At 55.7% G+C, this 23,179-nt stretch overlaps 1 protein-coding gene across 1 annotated transcript in view; it reads right to left on the reverse strand.

The window, feature by feature from the left end:
• Positions 1-23,179, reverse strand: part of RUNX3 (runt related transcription factor 3) — a 65,146-nt gene that overhangs the window by 8,108 nt on the left and 33,859 nt on the right. The window contains exons 2-4 of the mRNA XM_018055986.1: positions 22,400-22,680; positions 20,311-20,467; positions 9,347-9,451 (exon numbers count right to left, since the gene is read on the reverse strand). Of these exons, the coding sequence (XP_017911475.1) occupies positions 9,347-9,451; positions 20,311-20,467; positions 22,400-22,680 (543 nt within the window). The remainder of the gene's footprint in view (positions 1-9,346; positions 9,452-20,310; positions 20,468-22,399; positions 22,681-23,179) is intronic.

The raw sequence follows: 23,179 nt of genomic DNA on the forward strand, positions 1-23,179 counted from the left end.
GGAACCGGTTGTCCTGGGGGCCACACTGGGCTCAGCAAGCCACCAAGAACCAAGGAACCCAATTTCTCCTCCAAGGAGGGCCCAGGCCCGGGCCGATGGGATACATGGCAGCCAAAATGAGCCCACTTGACACCAGCCAGGCCCCACTACTGCCTCCCAGGACTCCTGGAAACAGGAAAAACGTGGGCTGGGGTGAGTTTGGCTGGAGCTGAGGCTGCAAACTCAGATGCCTAAGGGGACCAGACAAGTCTCATAAATGAGACAGATGAAATGGGTGGGGACTGGGGCAGACTGGAGAGGGTGGGCCTTGTAGAAGGGGCAGTTGCCATCCAGCCCAGCTGACTGATGCCCCAATGGAGGTGGGCCCAGTGTTGCGTTTCCAATTTACTAGAAGCCATAAACCTGCTTTTCTGTGAAATCTCCCGTATCATATATGTCGGCGATTAACCCAAATACTGAAACGTGGAAGTCACTCCGTCACGTCCAACTCTTTGCGACCCCATGGACTATGTACAGTCCATGGAATTCTCCAGGCCAGAATACTGGAGTGGGTAGCTGTTCCCTTCTCTAGGAGATCCAGGGTCTCCTGCATTGCAGGCGGATCCTTTACCAGCTGAGCCGCCAGGGGAGCCTGGAATACTGAAACCAACAATAACAACAACAGCAAAATAACCCACTTGGCACAACGTGTCCTGCTCAGGGGTTGCCAGTTTGCAGCCTCCAAGTTTGAGGGTTCATTTTCTGGTTGGCTGTCTAACGTGAGCCATCGAGGACTGACTAATGGATAGCCCTGGGGAAAGGGTCTCCAGGGCAGTGCCACGGGGCTCAGCCTCGGTCCTGGAAGGCCTTGGAGGGCGTGCTCTCGCCCTGGCTGCTGCGGCCACTGGGGACGGCAGGGTGACGTGGATGAGCTGGATCATGAACGCACTGAGAACAATCTCAACAGGCAGGAAGCCGGCTGGAGAGATGTGGAGACCGCAGACTGACCTGACAGCAGCTTGGTGCAAAGGATCTGGGTGTCTTAGTCAACCACAAGCTTGAAGTGAGCCAATGGGCCTACACAAAAGCTGCTGCGAAACCTCAGGCCTTGCTGTTATTGTCGCTGGCGGATAGAGTCCCGTTTCTGAGTCACACTGAGTACAGTGTTTACAGAGACGCCTGCGGGCCGAAGGAAGGAGGGCGGGGTTCACAGCTCGCCTGGGTTCAAGGACCGCCCGCAGCCTGGTAGCCGGTAGCTGCGCTCGAGTCACACCCCTTTCCCCCACCCCAAGCCACAGTGGGTGGGCCACACGGTGCCCTTGCGGTCTCTGGATGCTTTCTACCCACCCAGGTCACTGTCCCCTGTGTGGTCACCTCTAACCCAGCTCACGCCAAGGAAGGCAGGATTATCGTCTCCATGTGGAGACCGGGACACTGAGGCCAGGACGGTGAGTCCTGTCTGGGACACAAAGCCAGGCCAGCAGAGCCAGTGTCGGCACCCAGACCCCTGATCCCAAGTCCAGTGTTCCTTCTCCGGATACTTCCCTTTCGTCCCCATTGTACAGATGGGGCCACTGAGGCTTCAAGATGAACCCTATGCTAAGCGACTGGTCTGGGATATAAAGCAGGTAATGTGGTCCCGGTGCATACGCTCCAACCACATGCTACCCTACTTTCACGAAGGGCAGACTTCCTGGAGGGGAGTTTTCACAGCACGTGGGGGAACCGCTTCCGTGTTGCTGTGGAACCCCTGAGTCAAGGCCTGGGAGGGCTGAAAGGGAGCCCAGGCGGCTCCATGGGGCCAGGGCGCCAGAGAGTCTCAGAGCCAAGGGGCCCCAGCCTTCACACTGGGAGCAGAACGGAACTCCCTGTGCCCAAGGAAAGAAGATGAGCCTTCAGAATAGACCTCTTTCATTCTGCCGCCCACAGTGAGAGCTGGGGGTGGGGAGCCCTGGCCCAGTTCACCGGGTCACCAGGGGCCCAGCCCTTTCACGCTAGGACTCAGTTTACCCTCTGTACATACTGCTCCCCGAGGCCCCTCCAGCTTCAAAAGTCCCTGACTTTAGACTCCAAGAACTAGCCACTGGCGAGGAAGCGGCCCCAGAAGGAAGGGAGGCAGGGGCTGCTGGCTCGGGGCCCCTCCGCCTGCTCCTTCCGCGGCTGTTCGCAGGGTTTCTCTAGTATTCTCTGCCTCGCACACTCCAGGGCAGCGGCTCAGGTACAGCCCGTCAGGAGTCTTCCTGTCCTTTGGGGCTCAGTCCAAGAGCCCCCTACCCCCTCTAGGAAGCCCCCTTCTCCCAGCACGGAGCCCCACAGCTCCTCTGCAAGGCTAAGAGCAGTAGCTAGCAGCAATGCAAAGGAAAACGGCGCTGACGCTTACTGAGCCCTTTCTCCTCTGCAGGGTCTCAGCAGTTGCCACACTCTGCCTTGTTTCACCTGCATCATCCCCATGGCGGTGGGGGCGGGTAGAGAGGTGTCCACCACTGTCCTTAGTACACAGGTAAAGAAACTGAGGCTCAGTGACATGCTTGAGGTCACACAGAAGCACCTGGCCACCTTGCCTTCCTGGAGCCCACCCTACAGGGCCTGGGTTTGCAAAGTCGGGGTGGGGGGGATCCAAACGGTTGGCTGTTAGGGCCCAGCCTAGGCCCAGGGCCTGGAGGACAGGCCCGGGAAAAGGCAGATGAGAGGGTCTCAGTGGACCCCAGCAGGAGCCCCACCCCACTCTGAAGCCCGGTCCAAACTTCTAAACTCACACCCTGCTCTAAACCCCCAAGTCCCTCTCCTCCCTCTGGACCTCGGTTTCCACACCCGTCGAGTGGTTATCATACTGTCTAAGCCCTGGGCTAAGGCTGAGCCAGAGGACGGGCCCCCAAGTGTTTCTGAATAGAGGGAGGATGGGACGCTGGGGGAGGGCACCCCCCCTTGCCGTCTGGACCTGGCGGCCCGACCCCCTGCAAGCAGCTGGGCTCAACCCACTGAGGGCCCCTCCGATGTCATCTTGATCAAGGCTCTGACCTCGTGTGTGAGCCTCCAGGCCCCAGCGACCCGGGGCCTGTCCCAGGCAGCTCTCACCCAGTGGTGACTGGGGCAGGTCACTCTCTCTTCTGGGCCTCCGGTGTGTCATCTGTGAAACGGAGCTCACACTCTTAACTCCTGAGGGTGCAGACAGGCTGGGGAGAATGAAACACCCGGCCTGGCCTTGGCCCTCAAGATTCACAGCTCCTCTTCAATGATTTAGTCAGTAGTCGGGGGGAAGTGTTGGGGGCAGGTGTGTAGATGTAGCCTCACAGGTGTGCGAGAAGGATCAGAGTTGGGGGACGAATACTGGATCCCAGCCGGACGGGTGACTCACCCGGGGGTCACAGCGGCAGAAGCCTGAGGACCAGGGCTGGGTTCCAGCGGGGGCGGAGGGGCCTCCCTTCTCTCTACTCCCAGGCATCGTTCGTCCCTGGGCCAGCACTGGGTCCTCAGGGACTGCCAGGAATCTGGTGCTTCCAGGGGGAAACCCGGGGGCCATCAGGGCCATCCCCCTGGCTTCACCCGGGCCCAACACAAGCTCCCCGAGACGAGTGTGGCAACCACATGAGCAGACGGTTTCGATGGGCCACACACTGTGCTAGGCAGGCCACACGTATCATCTCCAGGGGCCATGATGATCCTCTGGGAGGCTGCTACCATCACACCCATTTTCCACATGGGAAAGTGGAGGCAAGTGGCGAAGGGCAAACCCGGAAGGGTGAGCAGGGTGCATGTAGCTCAGCTGCTAAGGTCTTGGCTTCCCGAGACCTGAGAGAGAGTACAGCTGGGCTCCTTGGCAGCAAGGCCGGACTGGCAGGAGGCCAGCTCTGTGTCCTGCCCTGGAGGGGGCGAGAAGGGCAGCAGGCCAACCGGAGCCGGGAGCCAGGAGCAGCAGTGCTGGGTGGGGCCGCGGGAGAGGCGCGGTCTGCGGGCGACAATGTGGGCCCCAGCCATGGGGCCCTTCTGCCATCTGAAGCCTCTTGGCCACCTCCTTGGCTACCCGGCCCGGGCCTGGTGCGGCCACAGCTCAGACACAGCGGCCACTGTCTGCCCGGCCTCACGGGTGGGGCACCCGGGCCCAAGGCCCGCTCTGTGGCCTGTCAGGAGATTTACACCCGGCTCTTAACAGCCGCACAGCATCACAGGCGGGTGCTGGGCCCGGGGTGGTCCGCTGTGAATCAGCCCCCTGTGAGCAGATGAAAGCTGGTCGGCGGCTGGGCAGAGAAGCGGGCGGCTGGGCAGAGAAGCGGGCGGGCGGGCGAGGGGCCAGCGGGTCCCTCCTGGGGCCACAACTGGGGCTTCCAGCGGCCTGGGCCTGATTAGGGGGGAGCCCCGGAGGTCTGAGGTTAACCCCTTCCCGCCTGCTGGGTGCACTCCCTGGGGGAGGGTGGGTGGCTGGGAACTGGATCAGCCAGGACCCTGATCAGGGGGGAGCACAGGAGTCTGAGGTTAACCCCTTCCTGCCTGCCGGGTGCACTCCCTGGGGGTGGGCATCCTGGGCACCCCTCCAGTGCCCACACCTGGAATGGAGGATGGAACTGTGGCGACCTGAGGTTGGTGGCCGGCTCAGGGTCACTTGGCCTGCCCATGCTGTCTCCAGCTCCCAGCCGCCCCCGTGGCTGTCTGCTCACCTCCTTCAGGCCTCTGCTCCAACATCACCTCTTCAGGAGGTGACACGTCCCTGTGGGTCCCAGCCCTGCTCGCTCCACCCCTCCCCAAGCTTTGGTTTTCTCCGCCGGACTTCTCACTACCAGAAATCTAACTCACTAAATCGTTTGTTTTACCTCGTTTATCCATTCAACAACTATCTACTGAACACCAGTAACGCACTCACGTCTGTGTTCCAGGGTCCACACCAATGTCTGGCAAAGCAAAAGACCACCCACGCCCCTGGGGTAGCGGGGCACAAACAGTAATCAGGGAAGACGAAAAATAGCTGAAATAAGTGAGTGAGCTATATAGCATCTTAGAAGGTGACAAGTAAAACAAAAGCCAGGAAGTTTAGGGGAACGGGGATGTCTGTGCGTCCAGGGGGTCAGGAGAGGCAAGCCCAGGTAGAGGGAACAGCTGGGCAAAGGCCAAGAGGCCAGAGTGTGAAGCTGCCTACTTCAACGACGAGTCAGCAGGGCAGAGCAGCCAGAGTAGGGTAAGCAAAGAGGAAGGTGGAGGAGAGGAGGGTGGAGGGGGCCCAGTCACACATCAGATCCGGGCTTCACAGCCGTGGCAATAGCAGCATGACTTACCCTCTCCCCACCCCCGAGTATGTGAGACCCAGGAGGGCCAGAACCTGGTCTGTTGGGTTCAGTGCAGCCTCCTCAGTTTCTAGAACAACAGCTGGGCCCCAGGAAAGTAGTATTTGTTGAAATCATTCCATGCATATTTTGGGGAAGAGAAGACCCGACCACCGCCCCCAGCCCCAGGCAAGATGGGCTGGTGCCTCAGTGAGGAACCTGTGCCCCACCCTCCCAAGTGTGTGTTAGCTGCTCAGTCGTGTCCAGTGCTTTGCAACCCCACGGACTGTAGCCCGCCAAGCTCCTCTGTCCTTGGGATTTCCCAGGCAAGATTACTGAAGTGGGTAGCCGTTTCCTTCTCCAGCGGTCTTCCTGATCCAGGGATTGAACCCGGGTCTCCTGCATTGCAGGCAGATTCTTTACGGCCTGAGCCACCAAGGAAGCGCTCCCAAGTACAACACCCCTGAGCCTGGGAGACGGGGTGAGTGGCTCCCGAACTGTGGTCCAGCCCAGGCCCACTCGAGCACGACCCCGCCCGCCACCATGTTTCAGGATCCTGCTCCACCTGCTTCGTGACCAGCCCCTGGTGACTCTGAGGGACACCAGCCCTGAGAACCTCGGAAACCAAGGCCACACAGGCAGGAAGCCACCAAGCCAGCCTTCAAACCCAGCCAGCCACCTGGCTGCAGGCTGGGCACGCTCTGCAGGGCAGCAGAGGGGAACGACCCAGCCACAGAACCCACAGCCGGGCCTCGGGGAGCTGCAAGGCGCCCGCTCCCTGGCTCCCGGGACCAGCCTCGACTCCCATTCCTCCCCACAGAAGGCTCAGCCCTCACATGGGGTTTGGGGGTGGTGGTGCGGTCCCAAAGCAGGAGAAAAGCCCAGAAGGAAAACCCAGCGAACATCCATCAGGAGAGTCTTGAGGGCCAGTCAGCAACAGACTCATGGAACACTCACAGCTCCCCATAGCACCGGCTAGTGCCGTCCCTGCCTTACAGATGAGCACACTGGGCTTGGAAGCCCCTTCCACGTAGCCCTGGCTTCCCTGAGCCCCAGGCTGGAGCCCCGAGGGTGTACCGAAGCTCACCCTGGGGCAAGCGGCTTTGTCTGCCAGCCTGTCTCCTCCTGGGGTAGTCGAGAATCAGTTAAGAGACTCTGGGGGACTTCTCTGGCAGTCCAGTGGTTACGATACTTCCACTGCAGGGGGGCACAGGTTTGATTCCTAGTCTGCGAACTGAGATCAGACGTGACGCACAGTGTAGCGCCCCCAACAAAAAGAGAGAGACTCTGCAAAGGGCCTGGTACCCCAGGAATGCTCGCTGACCAAACGCAGCTGAGCCGGCCTCTGACCACTTACAGGTGGGGAAATGGAAGCCGAGAAAGGAGGCAGCGGCGTCCAAACGTGGAAGAGTGCAGGCCAGGTTGGGGCTGGAACCAGGGGTGCTGGGGAGACCTGCCCTAAGGGCCGCGCAGAGGGGAGGAGACCAGGAGGGCCACCTCCCACATCCGCCCTTTTCTATAAATGAGCTTCTGCTAAGATCAGAGGGTGGCAGAGGATAAGACGGTTGGATGGCATCACCAACTCAATGGACATGAGTCTGAGCAAATTCCTGGAGACAGTGAAGGACAGGGAAGCCTGGCGTGTGCTGCAATCCATGGGGTTGCAAAGAGTTGGATATGACTTAGCATCTGAACAACAACCAAGATTTTGTTTCAAGAAACTGCTTTAAAACCACTGATCTGGCCCACACTGACTTGCTTCTGACTCCAGGGTCTTTCAGAACCCAGCTTCATTCCCTTCCTCTTGCTGTCTCCAACCATGCCATCCCTGCCCCACCAGCTCACCCCAGGAAGGGGCTGTCTCAGGCGTGGGAGACCTAGGGAGAGATATGCACACAAGGGACTTGGGGGCTCTCAAGGGCAGAGAGCTGAGCCCCCTCCCTCATCCAGCGGCCTTAGTCGGGGAGGGTGGGCAGCTCGGGGCTGGGCAAGGCTGAACACAGAGGGTCCAGGCATTGGACCCTTCTGGAATCTAAGGGATCCAGGCATTGGCTGGGTCCTAGGAGCCTTCCAACCAAGCTCCAAGTCCCCTGCCCGCCTGCCTCTATGCATGGAAGCTCGCTGCTTTATGGAGTGGCTCCTCAGTGCTCAGTATCGTGCTGAGGCCAACTGTGGCTCCCATTCATCCTGATTCAGCCCCTGGAGACTTACAGTAAAATAGCACCTCCTTCATCAGAAACTCAACACCTGTATTACTATGACCTGGGTTTCTCAGCAGCCACCTTGCTGCTGACCAAGAAAGGTTCAACCATCGACCAATGGTGGTGGTGGTGGTGGGAGTATGGGGGAAGCCAGACAACAAGGATTAACAGAGCGCCAGGGATCCAGAGACCCACAAGGACCCTCCCTCTGCTACAGCCAGATACTATCCACAAGCCATCACTGGCCAGCAGGCTAGGAGGTATCATCCCATTTCCTGGAGACGGCAGCCGAGGTGCAGAGAGGTCAAGGACTGCCCCAAGGTCCCCCGGCCAGGCAAGCCGGGTCAGAATCTGCTCTCTGTACCATGCACCTGTGGCTCACAAGGGCTTCCCAGCCATCACCGCCTTGAGACTCTTGGGGTCACTGACCTGGTTCACAGATGACAAAACCGAGACCAAAAAGGGAGACAAGACTTCTCTTGAGACACAAAGCCCAATGTCACAGTCATGGGCCCATCCACATCTAATCCCTGCAGGAAGGAACCAGCAGGAATTTGGCCAGGGCAGGTGCCAGCTGGGAGGTGAATCACCTGGGCCTGATGACCATGATCAGGAGCCTGGGTGGAGGGGGTTAGAGGAGGTGGCCTTGAGAAGCCTGCAGGGAAACACTTCCAGGGCTGGAAAACCCAGCTCTGAGCCCTTTCCCCGTGGCCAGGTGCTGGTGTGGGCTGGACAGATCGGGGGGCCAGGCCTGATTCCCCCAAAGGGAGAGTGGCCCAGGGCCAAGCCTGGGTGGTCCTCACTGATGTTGCCCTTGCACAGCCATAGCCCCTTCCCAGCCTCCTTCCTCAGGCCCACCCAGACCTGGAATTGGAACTGAAAGCTATTTCTGGGAAGACAAGGCACCTCCCTACATCTAAGACAGTGTGAGGCCCTGGCCAGGTTCTCAACATCCCCAGGGCTGGATTCCTCCTCCTAGGAACCCAGTGACCCTCTGGTTCAGAATGCCATGAGACAGGAAATGTGAGAGGGTTTTCTCAACTGTAAAGGGCCACAGCGACAGAGAGAAGGACATGGCAACTCTCAATACATCGATCATGCCACAAGTCGGGGCCAGTCCACATAAGAGCTCTGCTCTGAGCTCAGGAAGCAACAATCCAGAGACGACTGGATGCGTCTTTGTTTCATTCATTCCCTCATTCATTCAGCAAACACCGGTCTCTGACCCACAGTGGCAGCTGTCCCTCCGGTTTCCCTAATCTGAATCTGAAACTCTGGGTCATCCAGCAGGCAGAAGCAACGAAACAGAAACCCTCTTTGATGCTAAAATGCATGGATGCCCTGCTCCCTGCAGAGAATACGTGCTCAATAAACATTTGCGGAATCAGATCTGCATTCCTGATCTCAAGAAGTGGGTCCTGGGGTCAGAGTGTCTGGGCTCTGTGAGACTTAAAGCACACACTGAGATTCAAAGGAAGGGTTTCCAAGGAGGGGATGTGGCCTCGCACCCCGGTAGCACCTGCTTCCCAAGCTCCCTCCCTCCCACGCTGGCAGAGGAAGCTGAGGTGGAGTCAAGGCAACCGGGCCCCATCTCCACCCCAAACACACACCGCCCTCTCTGCAGTCTTTCCCATCCTTTCCTCTCCATAGTCCCGCGCCGCCCCCTCATGGGCAGTCAACCCTGGGGGTGGCAGGCTGGGGGTCACGCTGATTCCATCACCTCCCCTTTGCAGCCTGGCTTCCTACAGCCCCAGGCTAAGCATTAGCACATAGTGCAGGGAGGCCGGGTGCAGAGCTGAGCAGCAGGACTGCAGTCCCCCACAGCTCCAGGGATTCATTGCCATCTGCCTGACCCTGGTGACCCCGCTGGGCCCTCCTCCCCAACCCAGTCGGCTCAGTGGCTTTGGCACTTACGTCTAGGCTCCCGGGGTCCATCCACGGTCACTTTGATGGCACGATGGTAGGTGGCCACTTGCGTGGGGTTGGTGAACACGGTGATGGTCAGCGTGAAACTTTTACCTGGGAGGCGGAAAGAAAGGCAGGAGGTTGGCACCAGGAAGCTATTCACAACAGCCTGAAGCCCTCCTCTTCCAGGAGGGCCGGGCCTCTCTCCTGTGACCCCGGGGCAGAAGAGAGGACTCTGGGTGAACTTCAAGCTGCTGGGCTTGGCATTCAAGGCCCCCTGGAGGCCTGTTACCCATTTGATCATTTATTCCCCTTACCCTGCGTTCTGGCCACCCTGGTTTATTTATTCCATTTTTCAGCCTTTGCGCTATTCCCCAGAGACTCTCAGGATTTTGGGGTAGGGAGCTAGGATAGGTACATGTTTTTTTCTGAAAATAATTCATAACCTTTAGAGAAAATTTTGAGAATGCAGAAAATATAAAAAAAGAAGAAGAAATCACCCACAGTTCCACTAGCTAGAGAGAAACACCATTAACATTTGAACGTTCTCTCCTGCAACCCTTTTCGGGCGAGTGTATGTTTTCACACAGCTGTAAAAATGACACTAAATATTTCCATACCCTTTTTTTTTCTGTTCACTTAACATCACATCATGAGCACTTACATCATTAAAAATTCTTCATAAACTTCATTTTTAATGGCTTCAAAATATTTCCACTCATGGAAGCCTCATCTTTTATTTATCCGTCTCCTTATCTTGGGTATTTATGCTGCTGCTCATTTCTTATTGGCGTATGCAACTGGGGCTTGAAAAAGGACTGATTTGGGAGCTACAGACATTTCATTTGTAGACACAATTGTTATTTCCAGAACTCTGTTCTATTTTTAGATAGACATTTGGCCCCAAATTCTCCATTCAAAATTCCTGAGGGCAAAAAAAACCTAAAAATCATGATTTTTGTGTTACCGTTTAAAATAAAAGGAAAATGACCTTCTGTTTATAAAAATCTTTGTCTACACCTCTGCTTATTTCCTTAGACCTCGCTTTCACTTTTCACTTTCATGCATTGGAGAAGGACATGGCAACCCACTCCAATGTTCTTGCCTGGAGAATCCCAGGGACAGGGGAGCCTGGTGGGCTGCCGTCTATGGGGTCGCACAGAGTCGGACACGACTGAAGGGACTTAGCAGCAGCAGCAACAGCAGACTCTAGGCAGCGGTGAGTGATTTCATCTCATCAGAGGGCTGAGATGGATTCAGGGGCACTGATCTCTCCAGTGAGATGACTCTCCAGAGAGAAGCATGGTGATTGGTGTGGGGCAGAGTCTACTGTGATGTGGTCAGCATCTTCAGGACCAAGTCTATCAAGGTGGAAGATCTCTGAAACGCTCTTAACTTCAACACCTTTGTTCTATTATCAGTGAGACCGAAACACGTTTCATGTTTATCATCTGTCCTCATCCAACACAAATCACGGTCTTCCCGAGATTTAAGGTTTTAATGCCTTAAACACACACACACACACACACACACACACACATACACACACATACACACACACACACACCCCCCACTCTCTAGCAAGCTCGTTAACACTGTCCTTGTCCTGTTTGTGGCAATCAGTCTCCCACTTCACTGGCCCTTACATTTCGCTTTCTGACTCCGGGCTGATTTGCATTTTCAGTTCTGCCTCTTGATTTGTGGCTGCTCCTGTCTTTTCATGTTTGGGGAGGTTTCCCCGTGGAACAAGCAGATAAAGGGTGCCTTCGATCAGTATCATCCTCTCTACCTCCTACGTTGCTCTTTGATTCTTCTAGGGATTTACCGGTTGGCCTGGTAGAAGGTAAAGGTTTTTCCTCAAAGGGCAACCTGATTTTCCCAGCACCTTTTCTGAAGTTGGAGTCTCCCTTCCTGCCCTGCTCTCCATCATCATCAAAGTCTCCACGATATATGAGGTTGGGGGGTGGGGGGATGCGTAAGGATCACTGATCCCCAAGTCACACTGGCCTCCTTCTGCTCTGCCTCTGAGCGCCCCTACCTCCAGTCCCCAGTTATGGGCCTGGGGACTCCCCGAGGGCAGGGGCTGATGGCTCTGTGCACCTGCGTTCCCCCAGGGCTGTCCTCGTACTCTCAACACCCACCCAGGACAGGCAGACCCAATTCCATATGCCCACTTCACAGGTGGGAGACAAACGTCTGAGGGGTGTGTGTTGGGGGGAGGGACCAATAGCCAGCTTGGCATGGCTGGTACTTGATGATCCAGTGATGGGAGTGAAAATTCCAGCCCCAGAAACAGGACAACCCAGCGCAAAAGAAAACAGCCATAAAAAGGAACCAAACTGTGACATCTGCAGAGACATGGATGGACCTAGAGACTATCACACGGACCGAAGCAAGTCAGAAAGAGAAAAACAAATAGCGTATATTAGCACATACATGTGAAATCTAGAGAAATGACCCAGGTGAACCTATTGGCAAAGCAGACACAGAGACACAGACAAAGAGAACAAACGTATGGACACCACAGGGAAGAGTGGGTGGGATAAAGTGGGAGATTACGACTGGCATATATACACTACCGTGTACAAAACAGAGAGCAGAATAAGGAGAACCTACTGTATGGACAGGGAACTCTACTCAATGCTCTGCAGTGACCTAAATGGAAAGGAAATTAAAAAAAAAAAAAAGAGCGGATATATGTACACATACAGCTGCCTCACTTTGCTCTACGGCAGAAACTAGCACAGCATTGTAAAGCAATGATGCGTGTCAGTCGCTCAGTCACGTCTGACTCTTTGTGACGCCATGGACTGCAGCCCACCAGGCTCCCCGTCCACGGGATCTGTCAGGCAAGAGTACTGGGGGGAGTGGCCATTCTCTTCTCCAGGGGATCTTCCCCACCCAGGGATCGAACCCGGGTCTCCTGCATTGCAGGCAGCTTCTTTACTGTCTGAGTCACCAGTTCAATTGAGTCGCTCAGTCTTGTCCGGCTCTTGGCGACTCCACGAATCACAACCAGGGAAGCCCCTAAAAGCAAAGATACTCAGATAAAAAAAAAAAAAAAACAAAACCAGTCAGGCTGCTCGGGTCACACCAACAGGGGCTTCTGAGCCTGGGGGGGAGAGAGAGAGAGAGAGAGAGAGTAAGTGTGTGTGTGTGTGTGTGTGTGTGTGTGTGTGACCAACAGGGGCTTCTGAGCCTGGGGGAGAGAGAGTGTGTGTGTGTGTGTGTGTGTGTGCTGAGCCTGGGGGAGGTGTGTGCTTGTGTGTGTGTGTGTGTGTGTGTGTGTGCAGACCAACAGGGGCTTCTGAGCCTGGGGGAGAGTGTGTGTGTGTGTGTGCTTCTGAGCCTGGGGGAGAGTGTGTGCTTGTGTGTGTGTGTATGTGTGTGTGTGCAGAGGAAGGGTAGCCATTTAAATTGACAGGGGCTTCTGAGCCTGGGAGAGTGTGCGTGTGTATGTGTGTGTGTGCCATTTAAATTGACAGGGGCTTCTGAGCCTCGGAGAGTGTGTGTGCATGTAATTGACAGGGGTTTCTGAGCCTGGGTGTGTGTGTGTGTGGTGTGTGTGTGTGTGTGTGTGTGCGCTGAGCCTGGGGGAGGTGTGTGCTTGTGTGTGTGTGTGTGTGTGTGTGTGCAGACCAACAGGGGCTTCTGAGCCTGGGGGAGAGTGTGTGTGTGTGTGTGCAGACCAACAGGGGCTTCTGAGCCTGGGGGAGTGTGTGTGTGTGTGTGTGTGCTTCTGAGCCTGGGGGAGAGTGTGTGCTTGTGTATGTGTGTGTATGTGTGTGTGTGCAGAGGAAGGGTAGCCATTTAAATTGACAGGGGCTTCTGAGCCTGGGAGAGTGTGTGTGTGTGTGTGTGTGTGTGTGTGTGTGTGTGTGTGTGTGTGTGCCATTTAAATTGACAGGGGCTTCTGAGCCTCGGAGAGTGTGTGTGCATGTAATTGACAGGGGTTTCTGAGCCTGGGGGAGTGTGTGTGTGTGTGTGTGTGTGTGTGTGTGTGCCATTTAAATTGAGGGGCTTCTGAGCCTGGGAGAGTGTGTGTGTGTGTGTGTGTGTATGAGTGTGTGCGCCATTTAAATTGACAGGGGCTTCTGAGCCTGGGAGAGTGTGTGTGTGTGTGTGTGTGTGTGTGCGCCATTTAAATTGACAGGGGCTTCTGAGCCTGGGAGAGTGTGTGTGTGTGTGTGTGTGTGTGTATGTGTGTGTGTGCCATTTAAATTGAGGGGCTTCTGAGGCTGGGAGAGAGAGTGTGTGTGTGTGTGTGTGTGTGTGTGTGCGCTTCTGAGCCTGGGGGAGTGTGTGTGTGTGTGCGCACACCAACAGGGGCTTCTGAGCCTGGGGGAGTGTGTGTGTGTGTGTGTGTGTGTGTGTGCTTCTGAGCCTGGGGGAGAGTGTGTGTGTGTGTGTGCTTCTGAGCCTGGGGGAGTGTGTGTGTGTGTGTGTGTGTGTGTGCTTCTGAGCCTGGGAGAGAGAGTGTGTGTGTGTGTGTGTGTGTGTGTGCGCTTCTGAGCCTGGGGGAGTGTGTGTGTGTGTGTGCGCACACCAACAGGGGCTTCTGAGCCTGGGGGAGTGTGTGTGTGTGTGTGTGTGTGTGTGTGTGCTTCTGAGCCTGGGGGAGAGTGTGTGTGTGTGTGTGCTTCTGAGCCTGGGGGAGTGTGTGTGTGTGTGCGCGCGCACGCGCGCGCGTCCGCACGCGCGCCCGCAGAGGAAGGGTAGCCGTTTAAAGTGAGGTATGACTCGAACTGGGGCAGAGAGGGGCCTCTCTGGAGGAACTTTCCAGAACTGGCGGCTGGAGGCAGGGATGGAAATGCACCTGCGTCTGACTTGGCGTCTGGGCCAGAGAAACCAGCCTGGCCCCTCACAGACCACAGGGGCACTTTCCATGGCTTCTGGAAACAGGGCGTGCAGAAAGTCTCTTGGCCTCAGGCTCTCCGCCCACCCCCTCCCAGGGACCCTTCTGCGCCATTACTGCTTCCTCTCATTCTGAGGTGTTCCCTGCTAGACCCTCTCCCCAACCAGTCAGGCACTGTCCAGAGGTCCCTGGGCTTCTGACCCTTCCATCACCTCTCTGGTACCAGGGTGGTTTAGGTGGCCAGCCCAGAGCCGATGGGCTCCGGGGTCCCTGCACTCGCCAGATCACTGTAGCCCTCTGTTTTTAACCTCCCTTCCTTCAGGTCGTCACTGAAAAGTCACCTTCCCAGGGAGGCCCTCCCGGGTCACTTCATCTAAAGGAGGCATTTTTACCCTGGCATGCCTCTTAGAATCGAGCAGGCCTGATAAGTGGGATAGAAAAAAAATAAAAGGACAACATCGGTATCTTCCTTAGCCTCCACCTGAAATGTAGCATCTCTCTGAAGGAGGAACGCAGGCAACAAACCGCAGAGGCATGACAGCAGTCTCCGTGACCTTGTCGCCCACAGATGTCACAGATGTTAACATATCACGTTACAGACAGTGCAGATTTCTTTAAATATCTTTTGTGCTCGTCACAACTTCAAAGTCACAGTCATCATCAAACCCATTGCTAGATCTTGCTATTTAACACGCTAACTAGACAGCATATTTATCACATTGAAAAAAAATGTTTTGCTAACTATGTTTTAATATAATTGGCTTTCATCACCATCCTTTGCATTTTATTTCATTTTTTTTATGGTCCACCTTCTAAAAAATTTATTTTTAATTAGAGGATAATTGCTTTGCAATATTGTATAAATGTCTGCCATACATCAACATGAATCAGCCGTAGGTTACATATGTGCCCTCCCTCTTGAACTTCCCTCCCACCTCCCGCTCCGTCCCACCCCTCTAGGTTGAAAAACACTATTCTGAGACTGTTAAAGGGGTTCCTGGAGCGATGAAAGGTTAAGAAGCTCACTCTGAAGCATCACAGACCTTCCCATTCCCACTTGTTAGGCTTGAATTTCCTCGTAAGGCTTATTACTGCGAATAATCCATCTACTTGTTTATTCTGTCTCCCTCTACTAGATGAGACGGTTGAAAGGCATCATCAACTCAATGGACATGAGTGTGAGCAAACTCTGGGAGATAGTGAAGGATACGGAGGCCTTGTGTGCTGCAGTCCATGGGGTCGCAAAGAGCCAGACACGACTGAGCGACTGAACGACAGCTAGATGATACGCTCTGTGGGGGTCAGAGTATCTGTCTTCTTCATCGCTCTGTCCCCAGCCCCTAGGACAGCATCGGGCACATAGCACGTGCCCAGTGAATGTTTGTGAAATGAGAGGGCAGAGGTTACTGCTCCCATTTTACAGATGAGAAAACTGAGGCTCACAGCAGGGCAAAGAGTTGGCCAGGTCACCTGATAATCAAGCAGAACCCGGAAAGGTTAGCACTTACTGGAGCCTGCCCCGCCACAACGACCCTAAGCATCTACTCCTTGGGTGTGAGAAACTCCACCCCACTAGGCAGCAAGCCACTGGCCAGCCCTGAGGTCACCAGTCCACCTCAACAGCTTCCTCCCAGTTTCCAGGCCTGACACCACCCTTCCCAGGTACCCACAGAGAGGAGGGAGGGAGGAAGGAGGAGGGGAGGAGCTGGGACCTGGGAGCAGGAGTGGGAGGGGTCAGGTGTCAGGTGCCACAGAAGGCTGCGCCCCCCACCCCCGAGAACCAAAGGTGGGGGAAGCCAGAGGTGGGGGAAGCCGGCTCCCAGAGTGCCCCTGCCTCTCTCTGTGCCTGGCAGCAAACCCATCCAGCCGTCTCTTAAGGGCAGGAAGCCGAGAGGACCTTGTGCAGGAATCCCAGGCTCACTTGCACATCAAGGTGCAACTCCTGGACTGTGGGCAGGTGGACCTGGAAGTGGGGGGGCAGAGTCCTAGCCTGGAAATTGCTGCACCAGGGGGCTGAGAACAGCCCCCAGACTTTGCCAGAGGACCCGGGTTTCGGTTGCTGAATGCAGCAGCACGTTGTGAGGTCTGGCAGTGTGGTCCTGGGCCAGTCTCTGTCCCTCTAGGCCTGGGTTCCTGTCGAACAAGTCCCCGCCCCTGGGGCTTCATGGACAGGGGAGGACTCATCTCTGGGGGCCTCTGGATTTGTTCAGGATCAACCAAGAAGCCATCTACTCCTCTCTCACCAGTGGTCCCCCTAAGCCTGTGTCCGCAATCACATTCCAAATTTCTCGCCACACACTGAGGTTTCTTTTTAACCGGTTCATGATGGTTCAGTTCTTTTCATCTTCACCTAGTGGCCCCCTCCTCAGTTCAATTCAGTTCAGTCGGTCAGTCGTGTCTGACTCTTTGCGACCCCAGGGACTGCAGCACTCCAGGCCTCCCTGTCCATCACCAACTCCTGAAGTTTACTCAAACTCAGGTCCATTGAGTCAGTGATGCCATCCAACCACCTCATCCCCTGTTGTCCCCTTCTCCTTCTACCTTCAATTTTTTCTAGCATCAGGGTCTTTTCCAATAAGTCAACTCTTCACATGAGGTGGCCAAAGTATTGGAGTTTCAGCTTCAGCATCAGTTCTTCCAATGAATATTCAGGACTCATCTCCTTTAGGATGGACTGATTGGACCTCCTTGCAGTCCCAGGGACTCTCAAGAGTCTTCTCCAACACCACAGTTCGAAAGCATCAATTCTTCGGTGCTCAGCTTTCTTTATAGTCCAACTCTCACATCCATACATGACTACTGGAAAAACCACAGCTTTGACTAGGGGCCATTTTGGGAGTTTATGGTGCGTGGTCCTCAAGAGGTGGGATGTGGTGGGTAGGGGAGATAAAAATGTTGGGCACTGCACAAGGCAATGGATTATTCGCTCTTTCTGTGTGAAAACCAGCTTATAGAGAGTCTCTGAGCCATGAGCCTAACTCAGTTTGACATAAAACAGAAGATTTTGCACTCTTTTAACATCTATTGAATTTTCCAGGAGAGAAGATAGTTCTTAATTGTTTCAAAAAAATTTTGCTCAGAGTTTTGCCAAAAATTTCTCACAGCTTCAGCAAATCGTGTCCCTGGCGATGGTGCCACATTCAGACTGAGTCACACGCACCTGGCCTGTAGGGTTGGGGTCACAGGGCTTCCTCTGGAGGTGCAAACATCCATCCACCCCACAGTGTCTGTCAGCTCCAACATTTACATATTCAAATAGATACATCGTGATAAGTTACTTTTCCTTTTTCTTTCCATTAGAGTTATGGAATTCTATCGATTTTGAGCATGCACGTAGGTGGACAGGTTATGATGATATCATGCACATTTCAACCGTAGGATGGTAGAGGACATGTTGCAAAAATCTTCTGTAAGAAGGGGTGCTGCGTCCGGCAGGGCGGGGACGTCAGCCCTAATCACTGCAGAATGACTTGGTTTCCTTCCCTTTCTTCTCTTGGTTTACACTTTCAGGTTTATCATGAGAGCTCTGTGTTAGTTCTGTGTATATGTCTTGCACGGAAATCTCTTTCTTAGAATTAAGGCAGGATCAAGGGATAAAAAGCAAGGAGATGAACAGAAGTTTCCATTTGGCTTCTTAAGTTCTGGCAGAAGTCAGAGAGCCAGGGAAAGGCTTGGAGTCCCAAACCCCAGGCTGTCCTGATTCCTCACTGGCCCAAACTGTCTGTGTCAACCACCGATGTGTTCCTGGGAGGGAATTTCCCAATGGGCAGGCTGGGTGCAGCAGAGGTGTGGCTGCATGCCACAGGACCCCTGTGTCCTCCTTCCTCACTGCCAGCCGCCTCCACTTCTCCCACTCAACAATTCACACCTTCTGGTTTTCCCCCACCCCCGCCCAAACCACACCATAATCAGAGAATCAGTGACTGTCACCACTCAAAGGGACTTCAAAGGTCTCCTCCAGTCCCAGGCACTTGAAGTAACACAGTCTCTAACTGTATCCCGTTCTCAGTAGGTGCCAACCGATACACTAGTACCAGTTTCCTTAATGCTCAAAGAAATCCTACAAGGGAGGTACGAGTATTGCCCCATTTTACAGATGAGGAAACAACAGAGACACACAGAGGTTAGTAAGCCATTTGCCCAGTGTCATCCAGCGAGTCACCGGCAGAGCTGGGACTGGATCTGGGTTGGCTGGTCACAGAGCCCAGGCTGTCTGATGAGCCTCCAAGGTCTGAAAGGCTCATCAAGTTCCATGGGCATCAGAACATCCACTCAGGCCTCTTCTGCCTCCTAGGACCACTGAGACTGGAGAGAGAATGGAGTTTGTAAACTCCACCTCCTGCACCTCCCAGAGCCAGGATCCCAACCTCCCTCCCCAGTGCCTGCTCCAAGAGCGCACGGCTGAATGATGCTTTGGAAACCTAGCTCCCTCTCTATGGGCCTTGTGGGGTGGATGCAGGTCTGTAGGTATAAATACTACCAAGAAATCACTTTCAGTGGCAGGGACGGCCAGGTGAGGTCTCAGGAACACACAGAATAACCAACTTGTCACTTTCCAGGAGAGGAAGTAGGGAGAACCACCCTGATGCTTCGCTGGGCTCCCAGCATTGACCGCCCCTTCTGCGGCAGCTCCGGGGGGCTTCCACCGCCACTGGTGGACCCGGCCACCACCTGAGATCCAACCGCATCCAACCGCATCCTAGCGAGCCCCCCGCCGACCAGTGGCCCGACTCTCCACTTGGGGCTGGGGCTGGGATTAAGTTGCAAAAGGCTTGAGAGATTGGGAATGACAAAGGGGGCTTGGAGACTAATTAGGAGCAGCAATGAAAGCTTAATTCATAAAAGCAAACATTTTCCATCCATCAACCTGCAACCAGTTAAGGGCAACGTTTGAAAGAAATCTGTGCGTGGGGAAGGGAGCCAACAGGAACAGGAAATGTTTGAAAGAATGTAAACTATTTCAGTTTCATAAAAAAGTAACAAGTAAACAGTTATTACATGCAAATAATGCCCTGGTTTTAATTAATGCTGAAAAGTCAAAATATGTTTGACATTTGTATGTATACATGGAATGGCTGGAGAGGAAAAAATGGTGCCCAGATGCCCGTTTCCGAGCTGGGCTGGCAGCTCAGAGGGAACTAAAACCTTAAGAAGGTCTTGTTTATTGGTGATGAAAAGTACAATTCTGCCTCAGCCTCTGTGGAGACTGGAAGCAGAGGGAACCTAGCTAGCTTTCTTAACAAGCTGGAGGGGTCGGCTGGTTGCCTGGAAAGGACACTCCCCGCTTTTAGCTTTTCGGCAGCCTGGTCTTAAAGGGCCAGCAAGCCCTTAAGTCTCCATTTCGCCCAGCCGGGGTTCTAGGATTTCTCAATCCAGAAGTGATGATGGGGTTTCAGGTCCCAGCCGCCTCCCACTTGATAGCCCCTGGCGGCAGCCACAGTGGTGTCTGGTCCTGCCTTCCCTCACAATGCCCCAGGAAGGTCAGATAGGCAGGCTGCACACCAGCCTTGTTTCTAGAGTGGGAGATGGCAGCCTTCAAGCTCTGCTTTCCAGCACCCAGCATCCTGCCCTGCATTCTTTTTTTTTTTTTTTTTTTCTAAACCGCCTTAAGGTTCAAAGGGGCTGGCGAAACTGTGGCTTCGGGAGACCACAGTTGGGGAGAGGCAGCCTCAAAGGGTGGGGGAGACTCCACCCCAGTGGAGAGAGTGGTTGGGGTGTTCGAGGCCCCAAAGACCAAGGATTTGTCTAAACCAGCTTCTAAGTAAGGCGCCGCACCGTAAAGACCCACGAGGCCCCATTTTGAGCTTGTTGGTCCACGACCTCCCAGCATCTTTTGTGAGGCTGAGGTGCTTAATTGGGAAAGAGGGGAGACGCGGAAGGTTTCACAAGTTAGTAAACCCCAGAAATGGGAAGAAAATTGTGTCTTTTCTGGCCAAGGACCCTAACTTTCTCCATGTCCTCAAAAGCGTCTGAAACACCTTAAGGGGTTCCAAACTGCTGTTTTGGACGGAGCTGGGCCTGGAGACCTGCTTCAAGGGCTTCTGCAAGGACCCCAAAACCTCGTTCTCAGCTTACTTTCCTGCGCCTCTGCCATCGCCAAAGTCGCCCTTCCGCTCACCTCGCCCACTGCGGCCCACGAAGCGGAGGTCGTTGAACCTGGCCACCTGGTTCTTCATGACGGCCGATGCGTTGCGCAGCTCAGCGGAGTAGTTCTCATCGTTGCCCGCCATCACCGTCACCACTGTTCCATCTGGCACGTCCCCCAGCGCCACCACCTGAGGGCATGGGGGCAGCAGGACAGCTTAGGCAGGTAGGGGAGGCCAGCGAAAGAAGGGGAGGGGCAGGGTCAGCAGCTCTCCTACGCGGCCCAGGCGCAATGCGGATTTTTCAAGTGCGGGGGTGGAGAAGAGGCTTAAAAACAATAGACACTTGCGCCCCCACCACCAATACCACAAAAATCAGAAGGCAAAAATCTCTACTTTCCACACCCAAATCCTACATCAGCTGGTTAAGTCACGTCCTGAAGAATTGATCCTTTCAATGCAATGAAACCTAAGTGAAAGCGGGGAATGAGCACAGCCACTATGTCCTGGGGTGCAGCTCCTCTCCTTCCTCCGGCTTGAGCAAAAGAGGAATCAACACGCTCCTAGCAACCGAGTCTCTGAGTGAAAATATTATCAACAACAATAACGGGACTGCTCCCCCACATTCAATTAATGCAAGAGCCCTTTGGGGTATGAAATGGGGCCCTGAAATGTGGCCCAGGCCCAGTTTATCTGCCTCTGCAGAGCCTGAATTCGTTATGCAGGGAAAATGCAAAACGCAAAACAAACTGTTGTTTTGAGAGGGGCTGCCCAGAACCCCCCTTTAAAATGAGAGAGGGGCTTCTGATAGCAGGAGGATGCACCTGCTGGGGAATTGCAAAATGAAGGCGGCGATGCCCCCCTAATACAGTTTTCCCCACCCCCAGCCCCAAGGAGCGTGGAGAGACAGATGCCTTTTGCAAAGGAAATCAGACTGCAAAGGCAGTCACAGCCATTTAAACGTGGCCACCGCGTGCAGGGACTAGGGATCCAGATGGTAAAAATTTCAAGGAGAAAATGTTTGGGGTCTGATTAAAAAGGCCAGATTTCCTGTCAACATCCTGTCTTCTTTTAATTTCAAAGATTCCTTTTAAGCTCCAAGTGACAGTAAAACCTCCGTTCTGAGGATTAAAGTCACACGGGCCTCCCCCTCCCCCTCCTCCCCGGGAGATTTTCCCCACTGGTATTTTAAGATGTCACCCGGGAGACCTCAAAGAGCCACTCATCCCTTTTTCCAATTTGGAGTCGTCTTAATGGGACCGACGACGGCCTCGGCTTCCAGGAGCCGCTGTTTGCAGCCACCTCGGGCACCCGCCACCCCCAGCCGATGGCCCTTCCTGCGTTGCCCTTTCTCACGGCAGCTGTGAGAGGTTTAGGGGAAAACCAAGGCGTTTTCGTTTCATCTCGCTGCCCCCTTAAAAAAAATGAAAATGAAACAGTCGCCTACTCCCCAGCGAAGAGAAAAAAGCTCCTCGGGATGGCTACCAGGGGCTGCCAGGGGTGGGAGCGCACCCCCCGCCCCAATCTCGGTCTGACATTCGGGATCCCGGCCAGCAATCGTTTAGGGTTCAGGGCCCCCCATCCCAGCCTGGAGCCTCCTGGTGTGAAATTTCAGAAGCCAGGGGTTGACGGTGTGAGCAGGAAGTGTTTTCTGAGAGCCGTGCAGGAGGAGGGGTGCGGGCAGGGGAGGGTAGGCCCTCTCCCACCCTCCGCACCCCGCCTCCGGGGTCCTCGCCCGGATCCCAGGGCTCCTCTCTGCCCCGCTCGCAGCCCGCAGGGCTGTATCCGAGGGATCCGGCTGGGGAAGAGCGAAACCCCATCTGCTCGTTTCCGCATCAACGGTCTCTCTGCAGGGCCCCTCTTCTCCACCACCCCAAGACCGAAGGTGGCAAAGCCCTTAAAAAGTTACCCGTGCCGGGTGCATTCTAGAGTGTACGCCCAAGTCCCCGGGTGGAGCGCGCAAAAGCTCCGGGGGGCCCGGCGGCTGGGCTCTCACCGCGGGGGTCCCTCGGGCGCCTCCCTTCCCCTCCCTTTTCCGGGGCTTTGGCTCCTGCAGCGGAGACGCCCGGAGCCGCCTGGCCGGTGTCCTCCCGCCCGGGGGTGGGGGGCCTCCCCCGCACTCACCTTGAAGGCGACGGGCAGCGTCTTGTTGCAACGCCAGTGCGAGGGCAGTACGGAGCAGAGGAAGTTGGGGCTGTCTGTGCGCACGAGCTCGCCCGCGTGGTCAGCCAGCACGTCCACCATCGAGCGCACCTCGGGTCGGGCGCGCCCGCCGGGGCCCACGGCCGCCTGCGCGGTCAGCGCGCCGCTGTTCTCGCCCATCTTGCCGCTGCCGCCGCCGCCGCCGCCGCCGCCGCAGGGGAAGGCCGTGGAGGGAGGTGTGAAGCGGCGGCTGGTGCTCGGGTCTACAGGAATACGCATAACAGCGGCCGTCAGGGCGCCGGGCGGGCGGCGGCGGCGGCTCGGCTCCCCCGGGGGCGGCCGGCGCGGGCGCCTCTCCTCCGCCGCCGCTGCTGCTGCTGCCGCTGCGAGAAGCGGGAAAGCAGAAGCGGCCGGGCTGGGGCCTCAGGGCGCCGGGGCGTGGGGTGGGGTGGGGTGGGGTGGGGTGGGGTGGGGTGGCGGGGGGCGGCGTCCGGAGACGCCCGCCGCGAGGCCTCACCGCCCCCCCGACGGCCGCGCCGCTGGCCCGGCCCGCTAGTCCCGCATCTTGGGCGTGTAGCGCGGCGGGCGTGTAGCGCGGCCCGCGTGCGGCGGCTCCTCGCGGCGGTCCCGGCGGCCTCGCTCAGGCTGCGGCGGAGCCCGCCGCCCGCAGCCCGCTCGCGGCCGCCCCACCAACTGGGCGGCCGCAGCCCCAGAACAAAATCCTCGAGAAACCAAGTGGCCGCGCCGCCGCCGCCTCGGCTC

The sequence above is a fragment of the Capra hircus genome, chromosome 2 (genome assembly GCF_001704415.2).
Source record: "Capra hircus breed San Clemente chromosome 2, ASM170441v1, whole genome shotgun sequence".
In the NCBI taxonomy this organism is placed as follows: domain Eukaryota; kingdom Metazoa; phylum Chordata; class Mammalia; order Artiodactyla; family Bovidae; genus Capra; species Capra hircus.